General features: G+C 42.4%; 1 protein-coding gene and 1 pseudogene across 1 annotated transcript in view; one reads left to right on the forward strand and one right to left on the reverse strand.

The window, feature by feature from the left end:
- LOC111980364 (reticulon-4 receptor-like) overlaps positions 1–18,055 on the forward strand; it is a 62,553-nt gene extending 44,498 nt beyond the window's left edge. Inside the window, exon 2 of the mRNA XM_024011084.2 lies at positions 15,155–18,055. Coding sequence (XP_023866852.1) covers positions 15,155–16,545 — 1,391 coding nt within the window. The 3' untranslated portion in view covers positions 16,546–18,055. The remainder of the gene's footprint in view (positions 1–15,154) is intronic.
- LOC111980014 (piggyBac transposable element-derived protein 4-like) overlaps positions 1–19,993 on the reverse strand; it is a 459,185-nt pseudogene that overhangs the window by 420,530 nt on the left and 18,662 nt on the right.

Here is a 19,993-nt window from a genome sequence, read left to right on the forward strand (position 1 = left end):
TCTATGTCTAGACTTGGCAGTTCATTTAGCTTTTGTATTCTGATTGTGAACACGTCATGAGTCTACAGCTACATTTAAATGTGTCTACCATGTCCACATTAACCCATTTTTCATAGCGAATTAAGAAGCAATGTCAATGTAACCTGTAGCGACATAAAACAAATTTWAAAAAAGTGTTTGCCATCCCAAAAAATATTATTAACAAAGAATTTGCATATGTCGCAAAACAAAATAGAATTGTTCCTTATTATATTCGCCAGATCATTTTCCATCAATGGATTTAATTTCTTTGACTGATAGTGATTGTAAATAAATATTTCTTGTTTTTTTGCATTTGCATAGCTATGGATAAATCGGTCAGGAAAGAGTGATTAAAGTTGGACAGAGGATCTCGAAAACTCTGCCCAAGGAACACTAGGACAAAAAAAAAAAACGCATGATATTTTCTGGCAATTGTGCAAAAGTTATACACACCGTTATAAATGGATAATGCAATAGTTAGGCCAATTTGCGTGATTGACTTGTAATTTCAATAGGCCTAGGCTATTTCAATAGGCCCTATCCCCTTTCCCTTCCCAATTGATAACTTCTCATTTAAACTAAACTTGGCCATTCATAATTGCATAATAACAGAAAGCTACAGCAATAAACTGAATTTATAGGCTATTTATTAATTCTGTTTACCAGCTCCAAATCAAATGCAAGCTACAGTAGCCTACAATGGCATAGAAATGTACACTGAACAAAAATATAAACACAACATGTAAAGTGTTGGTCCCATGTTTCATGAGCTGAAAAAAAAAATCCCTGACATTTTCCATATGCACAAAATAATTATTTCTCTCAGATGTTGTGCACAAATTTGTTTACATTCCTATTAGTGAGCATTTATCCTTTGCCAATATAGGCCATCCACCTGACAGGTGTGGCATATCAAGAAGCTGATTAAACAGCATGATCATTACACAGGTTCACCTTGTGCTGAGGAGTATTTCTGTKTGTAATAAAGCCATTTGTGGGGGAAAACTCATTCTGATTGGCTGGGCCTGGCTCCCCATTGGGTGGGCCTATGCCCTCCCAGGTCCACCCATGGCTGCACCCCTGCCCTAAGCCATATTAGGGCCTAATGAATTTATTTAAATTGACTGATTTCCTAATAACTCAAGAAAATCTTTGAAATTGTTGCATGTTGCGTTTATATTTTTGTTCACTATGTACTCAGCAAAAAAAGAAACGTCCCTGTCATTCAAAGATCATTCGTAAAAATCCAAATAACTTCACAGATCTTCATAGTTAAGAGTTTAAACACTATTTCCCATGCTAGTTCAATTAACCATAAACAATTAATGAACATACACCTGTGGAACGGTCGTTAAGACACTAACAGCTTACAGACGGTTGGAAATTAAGGTCACAGTTATGAAAACTTAGGACACTAAAGAGGCCTTTCTACTGACTCTAAAAAAACACAAAATGAAAGATGCCCAGGGTCCCTGCTCATCTGCATGAACGTGCCTTGGGCATGCTGCAAGGAGGCATGAGGACTGCAGATGTGGCCAGGGCAATAAATTGCAATGTCCGTACTGTGACAGCGCAACAGGGAGACAGGATAGACAGCTGATCATCCTCGCAGTGGCAGACCACGTGTGACAACACCTGCACAGGATCGGTACATCCGAACATCACACCTGCAGGACAGGTACAGGATGGAAACAAGAACTGCCCGAGTTACACCAGGAACGCACAATCCCTCCATCAGTGCTCAGACGGTCCGCAATAGGCTTAGAGAGGCTGGACTTAGGTCTTGTAGGCCTGTTGTAAGGCAGGTCCTCACCAGACATCATCGGCAACAACGTTGCCTATGGGCACAAACCCACCATCGCTGGACCAGACAGGACTGGCAAAAGTGCTCTTCACTGACGAGTCGTGGTTTTGTCTCACCGGGGGTGATGGTCGGGTTTGAGTTTACCGTAGAAGGAATGAGCGTTACACCGAGGCCTGTACTCTGGAGCAGGATAAATTTGGAGGTGGAGGGTCCGTCATGGTCTGCGGCGGTGTGTCACAGCATCATCGGACTGAGCTTGTTGTCATTGCAGGCAATCTCAACGCTGTGCGTTACAGGGAAGACATTCTCCTCCCTCATGTGATACCCTTCCTGCAGGCTCATCCTGACATGACCCTCTAGCATGACAATGCCACCAGCCATACTGCTCGGTCTGTGATTTCCTGCAAGACCGGTATGTCAGTGTTCTGTCATGGCCAGCGAAGAGCCCGGATCTCAATCCCATTGAGCACGTCTGGGACCTGTTGGATCAGAGGGTGAGGGCTAGGGCCATTCCCCCCAGAAATGTCTGGGAACTTGCAGGTGCCTTGGTGGAAAAGTGGGGTAATATCTCACAACAAGAACTGGCAAATCTGGTGCAGTCCATGAGGAAGAGATGCACTTCAGTACTTAATGCAGCTGGTGGCCACACCAGATACTGACTGTCACTTTTGATTTTGACCCCCCCTTTGTTCAGGGACACATTATTAAATTTCTGTTAGTCACATGTCTGTGGAACTTGTTCAGTTTATGTCTCATGTCCTCACAAATATTTATACATGTTAATTTTGCTGAAAGTAAACACAGTTGAGAGTGAGAGGATGTTTCCTTTCTTGCTGAGTTTATACGTGATGGCCATCAGATGCAAATGTATCATTCTCCACATATCAGTTTCCTGTAACTTTTCTACATAACAGAAGCACGCAAGGGAGCTCCATAACTTCCATTTCAAATGTCCTTTCGCCCAGTGCTCGAGACCCAACAACTGAGCATGCATAAATCCTTAACTCTCTTGATTCGGTTTCTCAAAAGCAAAGTTTACATTAAAATGGAGTTAAAACCACTTCTTATAAGCAGATTTATCTTATGTGCTCTAGTGCGCCTAAAGTTGATTTAAGCAGTTTTCCAGTACGTTTGTCGTCGTTATTTCTTGATGCGCATTAGTTCTAGCACATGAATATTTTTTTATGGAAAAGGGTTATAGACGTGGTAAAGAGGTCAATCGAACTCAACCAAAACAATGGAATTAACATATTTAGGCTATTGTTTATATGTGTATTTCACATTATGTTGAGATACAAATCTGAGTATAATGCTTGTATGGCTGTCAACCCCAACACATATTCATGTCATCGTTACCAATCAACTGCATTACAGTTAAAAAAGACTTTGACTACCGATTTCTGAATGCTAGCTATGCTAACCAGTTTATACGAACTGGAGTTAGCATTTAGCAGTCACTTCTTCTAAATCTTAAAAGGGACCGCTTATGTAAATCTTGTGCAGTGAAAACAGCCAAATATATCCAAATCGGACTTAAGTAACCACATTGTGGGCTTTTTACAATAAATCAATCATAACGGATTTAAGCAATATCCACTTAGTTAGATCAGACTTGATGAATGTGCTCCAATCTGGTTGATGGAACAGTCTGCGTTTCYTTGACTCTTTTAGTGCATTTATAGTGTCCGGATTCCCTTTTCCCACACTATATTATAATACCAGTATGCATTCTGCAAATGGTGGAACAGGCTAAATTTGATAATAACACAACAACTTGATGGCACTAGCCAACTACTGTAGCTAACTAGCCAGCTAACCTCTGTAACTAGCCAGCAAGCTAGCTAGTAAAGTTAAGGGTATTGCGAACAGGTTAACATATCTCCAGCCCCCCCAAAAATGCTTTCCTAATAAGCTAGCTGGCTAGCATTTATAAAGCCAGCAAACACGTTCCTCACACGCTAGGAAGGTATTTCCTCCAACTTTMAATGAAAAGATGTGCCTCTCGCTCCCAAAACACAAGATTTGTGCTGATGAAGTGGCCCACTCTATGCGCTTTCAGGTGGCCTGATTGCATCCAGACTGAGAAGAAATCCACACACAATGCGCCCCTGACCACCTCCTGAAGTAGTATGCCAGATCTGAACACAATCTGACCACAATGCGACTTTTGTGTGTCTTGACCTGTCATGACCTTCAATGCGATCTTCGTATTCTGATAGCAGCAACCGCATGTAAGTGTTAAGTGTATACACAGCCTCTAGTGGTACAGAGATCAAAACTCAAAAGTGAAACATTGTTTCCGAGGTCGCCCACATGAATACTATGGTATGCTTAAGCAATAAGGCCCGAGGGGGTGTGGTATATGGCCAATATACCACGGCTAAGGGCTGTTCCTTTGCACAAGTGCCTGGATACAGCCCTTGGCCATGGTATTTTGGCAATATACCACAAAAACCTGAAGTGCATTATTTATATTACAGTGCATTCGGAAAGTATTCAGACCCCTTGACTTTTTCCACATTTTATTGCGATACAGCCTTATTATAAAATGTATTAAATACATGTTTTTCCTTATAAATCTACACAAAATACCCCATAATAAATGTTTTGCAAATGTATTAAAAATAAAAATACTTATTTACATAAGTATTCAGACCTTTTGCTATGAGACTCGAAATTGAGCTCAGGTGCATTCTGTTTCCATTGATCATCCTTGAGATGTTTCTACAATTTGATTGGAGCCCATCTGTGGTAAATTCAATTGATTGGACATGATTTGGAAAGGCACCCACCTGTCTATATAATGTCCCATGGTTGGCAGTGCATGTCAGAGCAAAAATCAAGCCATGAAGTTGAAGGAATTGTCCGTAGAGCTCCGAGACAGGATTGTGTTGAGGCACAGATCTGGGGAAGGAAGAAACTGATGGTCATGCTGACAGCATTTCAGAGTTGCTCTGTGGAGATGGGAGAACCTTCCAGAAGGACAACCATCTCTGCAGCACTCCACCAATCAGGCCTTTATGGTAGAGTAGTCAGACAGAAGCCATTCCTCAGTAAAAGGCACATGACAGCCCACTTGGAGTTTGCAAAGGTCACCTAAAGGACTCTGACAATGAGAAACAAGATTCTCTGATCTGATGAAACCAAGATTGAACTCTTTGGCCTGAATGCCAAGCGTCACGTCTAGAGGAAACCTGGCACCATCTCTACTGTGAAGCATGGTGGTGGCAGCATCATGCTGTGGGGATTTTGTTCAGCGGCAGGGACTGGGAGACTAGTCAGGATCGAGGGAAAGATGAATGGAGCAAAGTACAGAGATCCTTGATGAAAACCTGCTCCAGAGCGCTCAGGACCTCAGACTGGGGGTGAAGGTTCACCTTCCAACAGGACAACGGCCCTAAGCACATAGCCAAGACAACGCAGGAGTGGCTTCAGGACAAGTCTCTGAATGTACTTGAGTGGCCCAGCCAGAGCCCGGAGTTGAACCCAATCGAACTTCTCTAGAGAGACCTGAAAATAGCTGTGCAGCGACACTCCCTATCCAACCTGACAGAGCTTTTGAGGATCTGAAGAGAAGAATGAGAGAAACTCCCCAAATACAGGTGTGCCAAGCTTGTAGCCTCATACCCAAGAAGACTTGAGGCTGTAATCGCAGCTAAAGATGCTTTTAACAAAGTACTAAGGGGTCTGAATATTTATACAAATGTGATTTAAAAAAATATATATATATGTAAATGTGCAAACATGTGTAAAAACCTTTTTTTYCTTTGTTATTATGGGGTATTTTGTGTAGATTGATGAGGGGAAAAAAACAATTTAATCAATTTTAGAATAAGGCTGTAACGTAACAAAATMTGGAAAATGTCAAGGGGTCTGATTACTTTCCGAATGCACTGTATAAACTGGTCACCAACATAATTAGAGCAGTAAAAATACATGTTTTGTGATACATGTGGTATACGGTCGGATGTACCATGGCTTTCAGTCAATCAGCATTCAGGGCTCGAACCACCCAGTTTATAATATGGTTTAAATACTGTAGTATTCACTGTAGTGTTTTTGCGGACATTACTTTAGTATTTAGGCCTACTATAGTATTTAGTGTAGTATATTGTAGTATACTGTAGTATTTACAGTTAACAATAGTATAAATACTGTAGTAAAATAACTGTAGTATATATTATTCTATAGTAATTAATATACTGTTTTTGCAGATTGTAGTGTACTGTAGTATTTACTGTCATGTTTTTGCGGACATTACTAAACGGTAGTATTTATTGTAGTGTTTTGCAGACTCTATTATACTGTAGTATTTACTATAGTGTTTTGGTATTATTATATTTGACATTGAAGCAGAGCCTGTTTCCTTGATGGAACCTACTAGAGAAATACTAAAAGAGCACATTTTCCATAAGCAGTAGGTAGGTAGGTAGGTCTGAACAGATAGTTCAGCGCTTATGCTCTTTCATATTATCTGTAGGGAACACAATATATCATCTATACTTGGCATGTAGGTTTCTCACTTATGCGGGGTACAAACTGTGATATGGGGGAGGGGAATGGGCAGGGTATATGCAAATTAGATACTGTAGTATTTACTACAGTGTTTTTTTGCACATAATACTGTAGTGTTCACTATAGTATTCTACTGTGAATAGAGTTTCCATCATGATCGAGGGATAGTACAGTGTGTAGTATAGTATTCTACGGTATATTACAGTTTACTATAGGTAGACAGCTCGCCCAATTAGCAACCAGGATCTAAACAACCAGTTTTAAAATGGAATTGAAAGTTTTAAGTTCATTCTAGCTGATTTGTATGATTGAATAAAGGTGAAAAAATTTGTTATCAACTCTGAAACGTATTTTTCTCTGAAAAACTCTGAAAAACGTATTTTTCTTAAATACTGATACRGTATGCTTGGGTGTCGAGTTGACTTTATGTATATTTACTGCAAACACTTCTTCCTGAGCTGATCTCAATGCTTTGCAGTTTTAATGACTTGTTGTGACTGTCTGTACTGTGGTGTCCTGTCTAGCAAGCATCAGCTTTTTCTTCTTGCCTGGCTCAGTGCTGAAAGATATGCTTTTTTTCTCCCTCTGAAAAGAACCAGCGGAATTGCTGCCAACTATAATAGCCATAGACTCCCAAGCTGTTCAGAAACAATGGGGGTCCTGAAAATCTTTATACCAATAATAAAGTAAACCCCGTTAAGACATTTGTTGATGAGTTTCTGTGAATGTACTGTAAATACATGTACAGTATGTCAATACCTACCAACATCTTTATGAGTGCATTGTACAATTTCAGGTTTCGTTTTAGTGTCGGAAAATGCACACGTGCRGTTTTCACAGTGAGTAAATACGCTACGTGGCGGCAGTTCATTTGGGAGTCACCTCTCAGTGCCTGAAATGATGATGGCTTCATTTACAGGATAATTACTGTAACTGTGGGGACCTTTACGATAGAGAACATAATGGTGAAGCTGTGAGCATCTCTTCTGAGAGGTCTCCTAGTCCCAAAGCTGGCACCTGTGCCAGAGGAATATTTAACTTAGATGACTAAGGCCTGCCTCTATCACACTGAGGACCGATGGGCAATGCCAACATCCCAAAACACGTTGGGCAATGTTGATGAAATAACTGTCTGGTTGGAATGGCTCTAAAAAAATCCTAGAATACAAATATATTATATTGTGTTAATTAATAATGGCGCCAGAGGGGATGGCTGCCGTTTTACCGTCTCCTAACCAACTGGGCTATTTTGTGTGTTTTTTCGCATTTTCGCATTTCGTAACTTCTTTTGTACATAATGTTGCTGCTACCGTCTCTTATGACCGAAAATAACTTCTGGATATCAGAACAGCATTTACTCACCTCGAACTGGACGAAGATTCTTTCTTTAATGAGTCCGACGCGAAGGATATACTGCTTCTCCGAGACCAGGCCCAAATCCCTGTCATTCGCGTGAAGAAAAGACAGAAATACAGGGGGTGGAGATCGGGGTGCCTTGTGAGAATTCGTTGGCGAGTGGGTAAACCGCCTCTACCATCCGTTCTATTGGCCAACGTGCAATTGCTGGAGAATAAACTGGATGATCTCTGTTCAAMACTATCCTAACAACGGGACATTAAAAACTGTAATATATTAGGTTTCACCGAGTCGTGGCTAAACGATGACACAGATAATATACAGTTGGCTGGGATTTCTGTGTATCGGCAGGATAGAACAGCTACGTCTGGTAAGACGAGGGGTGGGTATGTGTGTCTTTTTGTCAATAACAGCTGGTGCGCGATGTCTAATATTAAGGAAGTCTCAAGGTATTGCTCGCCTGAGGTTCAGTACCTCATGATAAGCTGTAGACCACACTATCTACCATGAGAGTTTTCATCTATATTTTTCATAGCCGTCTATTTATCACCACAAACCGATGCTGGCACTAAGAACAAGCTGTATAAGGCCATAAGCAAACAAGAAATTGCTCATCCAGAAGTGGCACCCCTAGTGGCGAGGGACTTTAATGCAGGCACATTTAAATCKGTTTTACCTCATTTTTACCAGCATGTCACATGTGCAACCAGAGAAGAAAAAAAACTAGACAATTTTTACTCCACACACAGAGATGCATACAAAACTCTCCCTCGCCCTGCATTTGGCAAATCGAACCATAATTCTGTCCTCCTGATTCCTGCTTACAAACAAACTCTAAAGCAGGAAGTACCAGTGACTCACTCAATACAGAATATGTTCCGGGCTTCATCCAATGGCAATGACRAGTATACCACCTCAATCACAGGCTTCATCAATAAGTGCATCGATGACTTCATCCCCACAATGAGCGTATGTAGATATTCCAACCAGAAGCCATGGATTACAGGCAACATCCGCAACGAGTTAAAGGGTAGAGCTGCCACTTTCAAGGAGCAGGGCACTAATCTGGGCGCTTATAAGATATCCCGCTATGTCCTCAGACGAACCATCAAACAGGCAAAGAGTCAATACATGACTAAGATGGAATCCTACTACACCGGCTCTGACGCTCGTCGGATGTAGCAGGGCTTGCAAACTATTACAGACTACAAATGCATACCCAGCCAAGAGCTGCGCAGTGAGGTGAGCCTACCAGACAAGCTAAATGCCTTTTATGCTCAATTCAAGGCAAGCAACACTGAAGCGTGCATGAGAGCACCAGCTGTTCCGGACGACTGTGATCCCGCTCTCCGTAGCCAATGTGAGCAAGACCTTTAAACAGGTCAACATTCACAAGGCTGSGGGGCCAGGTGGATTACCAGGACGTGTCCTCAGAGCATGAGCGGGCCAGCTGGCAAGTGTCTTCACTGCCATTTTCAACCTCTCCCTGACCGCGTCTGTAATACCTACATGTTTAAAGTAGACCACCATAGTCCCTGTGCCCAAGAAAGCAAAGGTAACTTGCCTAAATGACTACCGCCCCCCATCAGTAGCCATGAAGTGCTTTGAAAGGCTGGTCATGGCTCACAACAACACCATCATCCTGGAAACCCTAGACCCTCTCCAATTTGCATACTGCCCCAACAGATCCACAGATGACGCAATCTCAATCGCATTCCACACGGCTCATTCCCACCTGAACAAAAGGAACACCTTTGTGAGATTGCTGTTCATTGACTACAGCTCAGCGTTCAACACAATAGTGCCCACAAAGCTCATTACTAAGCTAAGGACCCTGGGACTTAACACCTCCCTCTGCAACTGGATCCTGGACTTCCTGACAGGCCACCCTCAGGTGGTAAGGGTAGGCAACAGCACATCTGCCACGCTGATCCTCAACACGGGGGCCCCTCATGGGTGCATGCTTAGTCCCCTCCTGTATATCCTGTTGACCCACGACTGCATGGCCAAGCACGACTCCCAACACCATCATTAAGTTTGCTGACGACACAACAGTGGTAGGCCTTATCTCCGACAACGATGAGACAGCCTATAGGGAGGTGGTCAGAGACCCGGCAGTGTTGTGCCAGGACAACAACCTCTCCTTTAAAGTGAGCAAGACAAAGGAGCTGATCGTGGACTACAGGAAATGGAGGGCCGAACACGCCCCCATTCACAATGTTGGGCTGTGGTGGAGCGGATCGAGAGTTTCAAGTTCCTTGGTGTCCACATCACCAACAAACTATCATGGTCCAAACACACCAAGACAGTCGTGAAGTAGTCACGAGAACACCCTTTCCCCCTCAGGAATTAAAAATGGTCAAAGACTCCAGTCACCCAAGTCATAGACTGTTCTCTCTTCTACCGCACAGCAAGCGATACCAGAGCACCAAGTCTAGGTCCAAAAGGCTCCTTAACAGCTTCTACCCCCAAGCCATAAGACTGCTGAACAATCAATAAAATGGCCACCCAGACTTTTACATTAATCCCCCCCACACCCCCTTTGTTTTTACACTGCTGATACTAGCTGTTTATTATCTATGCATAGTCTCTTTACCCCTACCTACATGTACAAATMATCTCGACTAACCTGTACCCTTGCACATTCTTCTTCTGCACACCCTACCAGTCCAGTGTTTAATTGCTATATTGTAATTACTTCGCCACCATGGCCTATTTATTTCCTTACCTCTCTTATACTACCTTATTTGCACATGCTGTATATAGATTTTTCAACTGTATTATTTATTAATATGTTTGTTTATTCCATGTGTAACTGTGTTGTTGTATGTGTCGCACTGCTTTGCTTTATCTTGGCCAGGTCGCAGTTGCAAATGAGAACTTGTTCTCAACTAGCCTACCTGGTTAAATAAAGGTGAAATAAAAAAATTAAAATAAACATTGACTCAGTACCGGTACCCCCTGTATATAGGCTTGTGTTTTTTTTCAATACATTTTGTACTTTGGTTTATTTAATAAATATTTTCTTAATTCTTGAACTGCATTGTTGGTTAAGGACTTGTAAGTAAGCATTTCATGGTAAGGTCTATACCRGTTTTATTCGGCGCATGTGACAAATACAATTTTATTTTAATTTAAATGAGCCTTATCTATTGTTTTGTTCACAAGCAGAATTCTTTAGTTCTCTCTCTTTCATTCGCCTTTTGCTTCTTTGACTTTGGAGTCTTCTGTTATTTACAAGCCACCTGGTTTGAAGATGCTTTGTCTCTACAGAGCCCTATCGCTTCTTCTCTTGCTTTTCAACTGTGCCCTATTAGCACATGCTAACCTAAACTAGGACATGCTTAACACACCGGCCATCCTACAATCTAAGCTTGATGCCCTCAATCTCACACAAATTATCAATGAACCTACCAGGTACAACCCCAAATCCGTAAACACGGGCACCCTCATAGATATCATCCTAACCAACCTGCCCTCCAAATACACCTCTGCTGTCTTCAACCAGGATCTCAGCGATCACTGCCTCATTGCCTGCYTCCGTAATGGGTCTGTGGTCAAACGACCACCCCTCATCACTGTCAAACGCTGCCTAAAACACTTCAGCGAGCAGGTCTTTCTAATCGACCTTGCCCGGGTATCCTGGAATGATATTGATCTCATTCCGTCAGTAGAGGATGCCTGGTTATTCTTTAAAAGTGCCTTCCTCACCATCTTAAATAAGCATACCCCATTCAAAAAATGTAGAACCAGGAACCGATATAGCCCTTTGTTCACTCCTGACCTGACTGCCCTTGACCAGCACAAAAACATCCTGCGGCGTACTGCATTAGCATCGAATAGCCCCCGCGATATGCAACTTGTCAGGGAAGTTAGGAACCAATACACACAGGCAGTTAGGAAAGCAAAGGCTAGCTTTTTCAAACAGAAATTTGCATCTTGTAGCACAAACTCCAAAAAGTTCTGGGACACTGTAAAGTCCATGGAGAATAAGAGCACCTCCTCCCAGCTGCCCACTGCAGTGAGGCTAGGAAATACTGTCACCACCGATTGAGATTTTCAATAAGCATTTTTCTACGGCTGGCCATGCTTTCCACCTGGCTACCCGTACCCCAGTCCACAGCCCTGCACCCCCCACAGCAACTTGCCCAAGCCTCCCCCATTTCTCATTCACCAGAATCCAGATAGCTGATGTTCTGAAAGAGCTGCAAAATCTGGACCCCTACAAATCATACAGGCTAGACAATCTGGACCCTCTCTTTCRAAAATTATCKGCCGAAATTGTTTCAACCCCTATTACTAGCCTGTTCAACCTCTCTTTCCTATCGTCTGAGATCRCCGAAGACTGGAAAGCTGCCGCGGTCATCCCCCTCTTCAAAAGGGGGAGACACTCTAGACCCAAACTGCTACAGACCTATATCTATCCTACTCTGCCTTTCTAAGGTCTTCGAAAGCCAAGTTAACAAACAGATCACCGACCATTTCGAATCCCACCGTACCTTCTCCGCTATGCAATCTGGTTTCCCAGCTAGTCATGGGTGCACCTCAGCCACGCTCAAGGTCCTAAACAATATCAACTGCCATCGATAAGAGACAATACTGTGCAGCTGTATTCATCGATCTGGCCAAGGCTTTCGACTCTGTCACTCACCACATTCTTAATGGCAGACTCAACAGCCTTGGTTTCTCAAATGACTGCATCTCCTGGTTCACCAACTACTTCTCAGACAGAGTTCAGTGTGTCAAATCGGAGGGCCTCTGGCAGTCTCTATGGGGGTGCCACAGGGTTCAATCCTCGGGCCGACTCTTTTCTCTGTATACATCAATGATGTTGCTCTTGCTGCTGGTGATTCTCTGATCCACCTCTACGCAGATGACACCATTCTGTATACTTCTGGCCCTTCTTTGGAAACTGTGTTAACTAACCCCCAGACGAGCTTCAATGCCATACAATTCTCCTTCCGTGGCCTCCAACGGCTCTTAAATGCAAGTAAAACTAAATGCATGCTCTTCAACCGATCGCTGCCCACACCTGCCCGCCCGTCCAGCATCACTACTCTGGACGGTTCTGACTTAGAATATGTGGACAACTACAAATACCTAGGTGTCTGGATAGACTGTAAACTCTCCTTCCAGACTCACATTAAGCATCTACAATCCAAAATTAAATCCAGAATCGGCTTCCTATTTCTTAACAAAGCCTCCTTCACTGATGCTGCCAAACATACCCTCGTAAAACTGACTATCCTACCGAACCTTGACTTCAGCGATGTCATTTACAAAATAGCCTCCAACACTCCAACAAAGTTACTGAACCTGGAGACTCATATCTCCCTCACTAGCTTTAAGCAGCAGCTGTCAGAGCAGCTCACAGATCACTGCGCCTGTACATAGCACGTCTGTAAAAAGCCCATCCAACTACCTCATCCTCATACTGTTATTATTATAATTTTTTGTCCTTTGCACCCCAATATCTCTATTTGCACACTCATCTTCAGCACATCTATCACTTCAGTGTTTAATTGCTATATTGTAATTATTTCGCCACTATGGCCTATTCATTGCCTTACCTCCCTTATCCTACCTCATTTGCACACACTGTATATATACTTTTTTTTCTATTGCATTATTGACTGTATGTTTGTTTATTCCATGTGTAACTCTGTGTTGTTGTTTGTGTCGCACTGCTTTGCTTTATCTTGGCCAGGTCGCAGTTGTAAATGAGAACTTGTTCTCAACTAGCCTGGTTAAATAACATGCCTCCATGTTGCCAGTCTGACAGCCTTCGCAAATCTCCCACATTTTAAATTGCTCCAAGGTATTTATTAAAATCATATTACATTTCTCACATTTCTTCTTTTCTTCTAATAATAAATTACAATGCACATCAATTGGCAAAAACCTGTAGTCCATATGATATGTTGGTGGGGTGGCATAGTCACAATGTAAGACTTWTCAGCACACAGTTTGTTAATGTTTTTTATGGATATTATGTTTAAGAAAACATATCTGTTTTATCAAATTGAGTTGTCCTTTACTATAAGAGAGCCTTACAGTGTAGTAAATGTAGCAGGAAAGTGCATCCTGCACTGGACACGAGTTCTACTGTAGGCACTCAAGTGATGTCACCACTGATGTGAGAGCCTATGCCAACTTTCCTTTCTCCACCCCATCACTCCAGATAGCATTGAAGCAAGAAAATCCACTCTGAGATCTCTAGCATAGGCCAAGTGGCAAATCCCCGCTATCCTCATATGTGATTTGCTCTGTTAGTCTGGAGCAATTTTTCTCAACCCACTAATGTTTTGTTAATTTGTCAAATAGTCCACCCCCCCACTTCCGCATTCTCTCCCTACAACCCCCCCTCTCTCTTTCCCTCTCTCTCTGGCCTGTGCTTCCAGAACAGGAATCAAAATGAAGTAGTCAAAAGCTATCAAATTTGGTGTGTATTCCAGCCGCTATCCACTTTATATGGTATGCTTTACTCATACAGGGAAATGGGGATTTTTTAATGTGAATTGACTGAGTGAGTCCATCATGAGTGCATTATATCCATTTCGCCTAATAAATTTTGTTTTCTGTAGTAAATAAAAACTCAATTCAAAGACATCATTGCAAATGCCAAGGCGATTATATAGTAGTAAAACAGAGGAAGAGACTGTGATACTGCAGTAGTTGGAGAGCTGAACAGAGATGAAATGTTGAGGCACAGTCAGTGAAAACTAAACCAGGATCTTCTGCTCTGATTAGACTTGCGAAACTGATTTCTTCTAAGGATTGTAAATATCGCCATTTTATAGAGGGTGTTGTGTTCTGCTGCTTCATTCAACAAAATCCCAAAACGTAAAGATCTAAAGATCACTACATTTTAATATGTAAAATCATGAATTCCATGCTTCTACTATTATTGTGTTTTATTTTCCATTGTTTAAATATATTCTAGCTTTTAATAGGTAAATTCGAACTTTGTAAATGTACTGTGAGGTATTTTAAGAGACTGTTTAAATGTTCTACAGTATGTGCTAGATCAGCTTTCCCAAACTTGGTCCTGGGGCCCCCCCTGGGTACACTGCACAGGTGATTCAAATAATCAACCAGGACTGAGTTTGGGAAACCCTATGCTAGAACAAAGTCATACAATATGATTTTAAACATAACCCTAACCTTAACCCTAGCCTTAACCACACTGTTAACCCTAATGCCTAACCCTAACCTTAAATTAGAAACAAAGAACACATTTTTTGGGTTCATACATTTTTACAATATAGCCAATTTTGACTTTGCACCTGGCCTATCTTAAAGGAAATTGCTCAGTTCTGTCTCAAGGACAAGACTCTATTCATGTTGCATGATTTACAGCAGACTGGGTGTTTGGAAGTTAACACAAATGCTTTTCTTCTAAGTCCAGCAGAACCCAGACATATTCTTATTACCCACTTGTGTCTTCCTCTTTTGCAGTTGGCGAACTCTACTTTCTGGTCCTTTGGCTTCAGTCAGTGCCTCGGATGGAAGGTTGGGTGGAGGGCTGCCCAGTGCCATGCATATGCCACAGCGAGCCGCGGCCCACCTTGGCCTGCCAACAGCAGGGCCTCTACTCCATCCCCACAGAGATCCCCATCCACAGCCAGCGCATCTTCCTCCAGAACAACAAGCTTACCGTGGTCCGCTCCACCAGCTTCAGCCCCTGCAGAAACCTCACCGTACTCTGGCTCTACTCCAACAACATCAGCCACATCGAGGCTGGTGCCTTCTACGGCCTAGAGAGGCTGGAGGAGCTGGACATAGGGGACAATGACCTGAGGATCATCAGCCCCACGGCCTTCCGAGGCCTGTCTAGACTGCACACCCTGCACCTGCACAGCTGTGGCTTGTCTGTGCTGCCTGTAGGTGTTTTCAGGGGACTATTTTCCCTGCAGCACCTCTATCTCCAGGACAACAGCTTACTGACTCTCCATGACGATACTTTTRTGGACCTGGCCAACCTGACCTACCTGTTCCTCCACAACAACAAGATAAAGACTGTGACYGATCACATGCTGCGAGGCTTGGTGAGCTTGGACCGCTTGCTGCTGCATCAGAATCGAGTGACCTTCGTCCAGCGCAATTCTTTTCATGACCTGCGCAAGCTGACCACTTTGTTTCTGTTCTTCAATAATCTAACAGTGTTGACAGGGGAGACCATGGACCCACTAGTGTCCCTCCAGTACCTGCGTCTGAATGGGAACCAGTGGATCTGTGACTGCCGGGCCAGGACCCTGTGGGACTGGTTTAAGGGATTTAAAGGGTCTAGCTCAGAGCTTGAGTGCCATGTTCCMGCCAGACTGTCCGGAAAAGACCTGAAACAGCTAAAGAGCCCTGACCTGGAAGGTTGCTATGACAGCTCTGACCATACTTGGATTAGCGTGTTCAGTTCCAAGACACGATCTGGAAAACTCACCACGGAAAGTCCACTTAGGGCTGGTATTCCCAGGTGCTGCCTCTCAGACAAAGACAAGTCGTCCATCATCTCCAGCAAGGGTCTCCCAGATCCCTCCTCCTACAACAGCAGACAAATCACCAACAATCCTCTGAAGGAGAAAGAGAACATCTCCAAAACTAAACTGTTGGAAGCTGACCCCAACAAACCCCAGAACAAACAGAGTTTGAACGATGGGCCAGTGGGAACATTATCTAACAACCTGGACCAGTCCTCAGAGGATCTAAGCCCCTCCAATGACCCTGAAATGAAGAAAAGGTGTGCAAAGGAGAACATGTCAGACCCTCTGTGTCTCAAGTCCCACGGATCTACAATTGGAGCATGGAGGCTTGTCTTTCTGCCTGTGTTTTGGCTATCCTTAGACTTCTGTTAGAAGTTACAATAACAGAGGGATAATATGGGCCAGTGTAAGGCCAGTGCAGGAGGCCCTGCTAAGTGCCAAGGGTGGGAAAGGGGAACAGACCTTTCATTCAAGTAACTGCCAAAATAATGGAAACACTTGACTAAATGAGGGYTACAAAGTATTCTGAAAACAGGGGCTTCCACACAGGTGTGGTTCCTGATTTAATTAGGCAATTAACATCCCGTCATGCTCAAAGGCTCTGCATGATCAATCTGCCATCTGCAGTGGCCGTACAGCATTTACTGTGATATGGCCTCTCCAGAAGTCAGGGCATTGATACTTTTTGCACTTTGTGGTGCAGAGCAGAGCTGTTGTGAAGGAAATTGTCAAGGAAGTAAGTTTYTGTTTATATAGGACCTCACACCCCCAGCTACTGTCAACCAATCATGTCAATGCAGAGCTATACGGAGAATTACAGAGCCCTCCGCATTGTTACAYAATTTGGGAGGCGCACAGCGATGCTGTACYGAGCTCGATTTGGCCTCCGCAAGCCTCCGCAATTGTGTCACACCCTCCGCACGGAACCTCCGGATTGCATTTATGGAGCAAGCATAAATTGGCTTTTAGGGTCATCTATAAAATGACTGGGCAGGCCATTATTTTGGCCAATAATTTGGCTACCATGGCTATGCCCCCATCCATAGSACATGAGTGGTCACTGAATGGTTTGATGAGCATGAAAATGATGTAAACCATATGCCATGGCAGTCTCAGTCACCAGATCTCAACCCAATTGAACACTTATGGTAGATTCAACAAAACACCAAATAATGGAATTTCTCGTGGAATGGTGTCGCATCCCTCCAATAGAGTTCCAGACACTATAATATATTCCAAGGTGCAATGAAGCTGTTCTGGATAGTGGTGCCCCAACACCCTATTAAGACACTTTATGTRGGTGTTTCCTTTATTTTGTCAGTTACATGTAGATCTGATGATATGAATTTGAAAAGAGAATTGGAAGAGCTAAAAAAAAGACAAATCAACAAATGGATGCCTTTCTACAGTATGTCCATTCCAAATGTATATATGTAATGGATTTGTTCCCAGGTGATACTGTATGTTCTGCCCAGCTATAAAGCACTTATTCTGGGAGGCCCTATCCTCTCTAGGTTTACTCTGCCAATGGTGGTGGTTGTTTATTACAAAGAKATTGAAACAGCACAAGCTGTTTAAAACTAAGAATGTTTTGAGGTTTCCTTCATGACAACCCCAAAGATGTGATAGATCGTATTTCTCCATTTATTTTTGTTAATCTTTTTTTAGAGTGAAACATTGATTTAAATGCTATTTTTATGTTTATAAGTGTAAACGTAAGACGAATACTTAATGTTTCTTGTCACGCTGTGGTTATGGGTAGCATTCTCAAAAGAGTACTGTCTATTCGTTCACTGAAGTTGCTGTGTACTATAGATATGCATTTTATTTTACTTGTGTAAAAGTATAAATATATTGCAAATAAAGTATTCTTTTTCTTACATTCGTTACGCTATTTATTCTAGCAAATAAAAAAAAGTATAGTCACCAGCTTGCTTTGTATGAGTAGGAAATATAGCCTCCTACTGTGGGTTCCTGAGTGGCGCAGCAGTATAAGGCACTGCATCTCAGTTTTAGAGGTGTCACTACAGACACCCTGGTTCGAATCCAGGCTGTATCACAACCGGACGCGATTGGGAGTCCCATAGGGCGGCGCACAATTGGCACAGCATTGTCCAGTGTAGGCCGTCATTGTAAATAAGAATTTGTTCTTAACTGACTTGCCTAGTTAAATAAAGGTTTAAAAAAATATTGATTATCAAGTCTGCACAGGGGACAGTCAACATTGCAGATGGTGATTGTCTTGTCTCTGGCAGCTTTGTAACATAATAACACTTTCTATTTAGATAAATACAATGTTTAACCTGCTGAGAGCAAACCACTCATTTTTCTTGATCACACTGGAATGCGTGAATGCAAGATGTAATTATGTCAAAACCCATGAGCGAGACCTGCTGGAAACACATTGACACAGACATAAATCAATGTGGGGTCGCTGATGCACCGCCACCCTGTGAATTRAAGGTCAATCGGAGGGATATTGACAACTTATTAAGTMTAATGATGCATATCTGATTTCATAGAAGGGTATGACTGACTCCATTCATTTAAATGGACTTTCAAATMTATATTTTTAGTCCAATTGTTGCTGGATTTCAAACTAATTTAATCGCACTACTCCCAGTAGTATTAGCCAATATAACAGCAATAACATGATACTTAGTACAGAAAATCTGAATAATGTAACATATTATAGCAATAGATCACTTCAATACCTTACAGTGAAGATTCTTATATTGTTTTACTGAAGGAATTCATTCAGATTTTATCCAGAACAATTAGGGTTAAGTGCCTTGTTCAAGGGCACAGATGGCAACCAGCAACCTTTTGGTTATTGACTCAACACTGTCAACTGCTAGGCTATCTGCCACCCCATAATTAATTTTAGTCCACGCCTGACAGTTTCTTATGCTGCATTAAACCTATGGACCCACCAGCTCATTATAGAATATTTTGCAGCCAATATATTTTTCTTAAGGCAAGTCAATCATGCAAACTCAATGAAGGTTAACTTTCTAATAGGAATGAGTTCAAGTGGGCCTTCYRGCTTCAACAAKCAAAGGAAAGGAGGGCTGCTCAACAACCATGACAATAATCATGAGAATGGCTTACCAAGAAAAACTTCCAAAAGGACTAATTCAAGGTAAAAAMTAGTTGGAGCACTGCTAACTTTAATCCACTGTACAGGATGCGAACAGAAGTACTGACGTTTCCACATCAAGCTGACGTCTTCCGGAGTGACCTGACCATTGCACTTAGCTCCTATTTATAGCCTAGTGGCCCATTGAGACACAACAATTGTATAGTGACCTGACCATTGCACTTAGCTCCTATTTATAGCCTAGTGGCCCATTGAGACACAACAATTGTCATTTTTTAAAATGATAATATGTTTCAAGGTAAATGGCAAGTTATAGCACAAAATAATTACATAAATAGTGTGTCTCGTTAATCAACAGGCCATGTAAAAATATACATTGGTGATATTCTGTGAATCCGGATTCAGACACCCAAATATCACCTATGTACAGTATATTTTGACATGGCCWATTGATTAACGAGACACACTATTTTACCTTGAAACATATTATCATTATACTTGTTTTACATTGTTGTTTCACAATGGGCTATTAGGCTATAAATAGGAGCTAAGTGCAATGATCAGGTCACTGAGGAAGACGTCAGTTTGACGTCGAAACGCCAGTCGTCTGTTCGCATCCTGTAGAGTGAAATAAAGTGAGCAAAATAAATCACTCTGCCTTTTTTATCGAGTGTTCCAACTCAATCTTGTCTCATCGCTGCAACTCCCCAACCGGCTRGG

This window comes from Salvelinus sp. IW2-2015, linkage group LG20 (genome assembly GCF_002910315.2).
Source record: "Salvelinus sp. IW2-2015 linkage group LG20, ASM291031v2, whole genome shotgun sequence".
NCBI lineage: Eukaryota > Metazoa > Chordata > Actinopteri > Salmoniformes > Salmonidae > Salvelinus > Salvelinus sp. IW2-2015.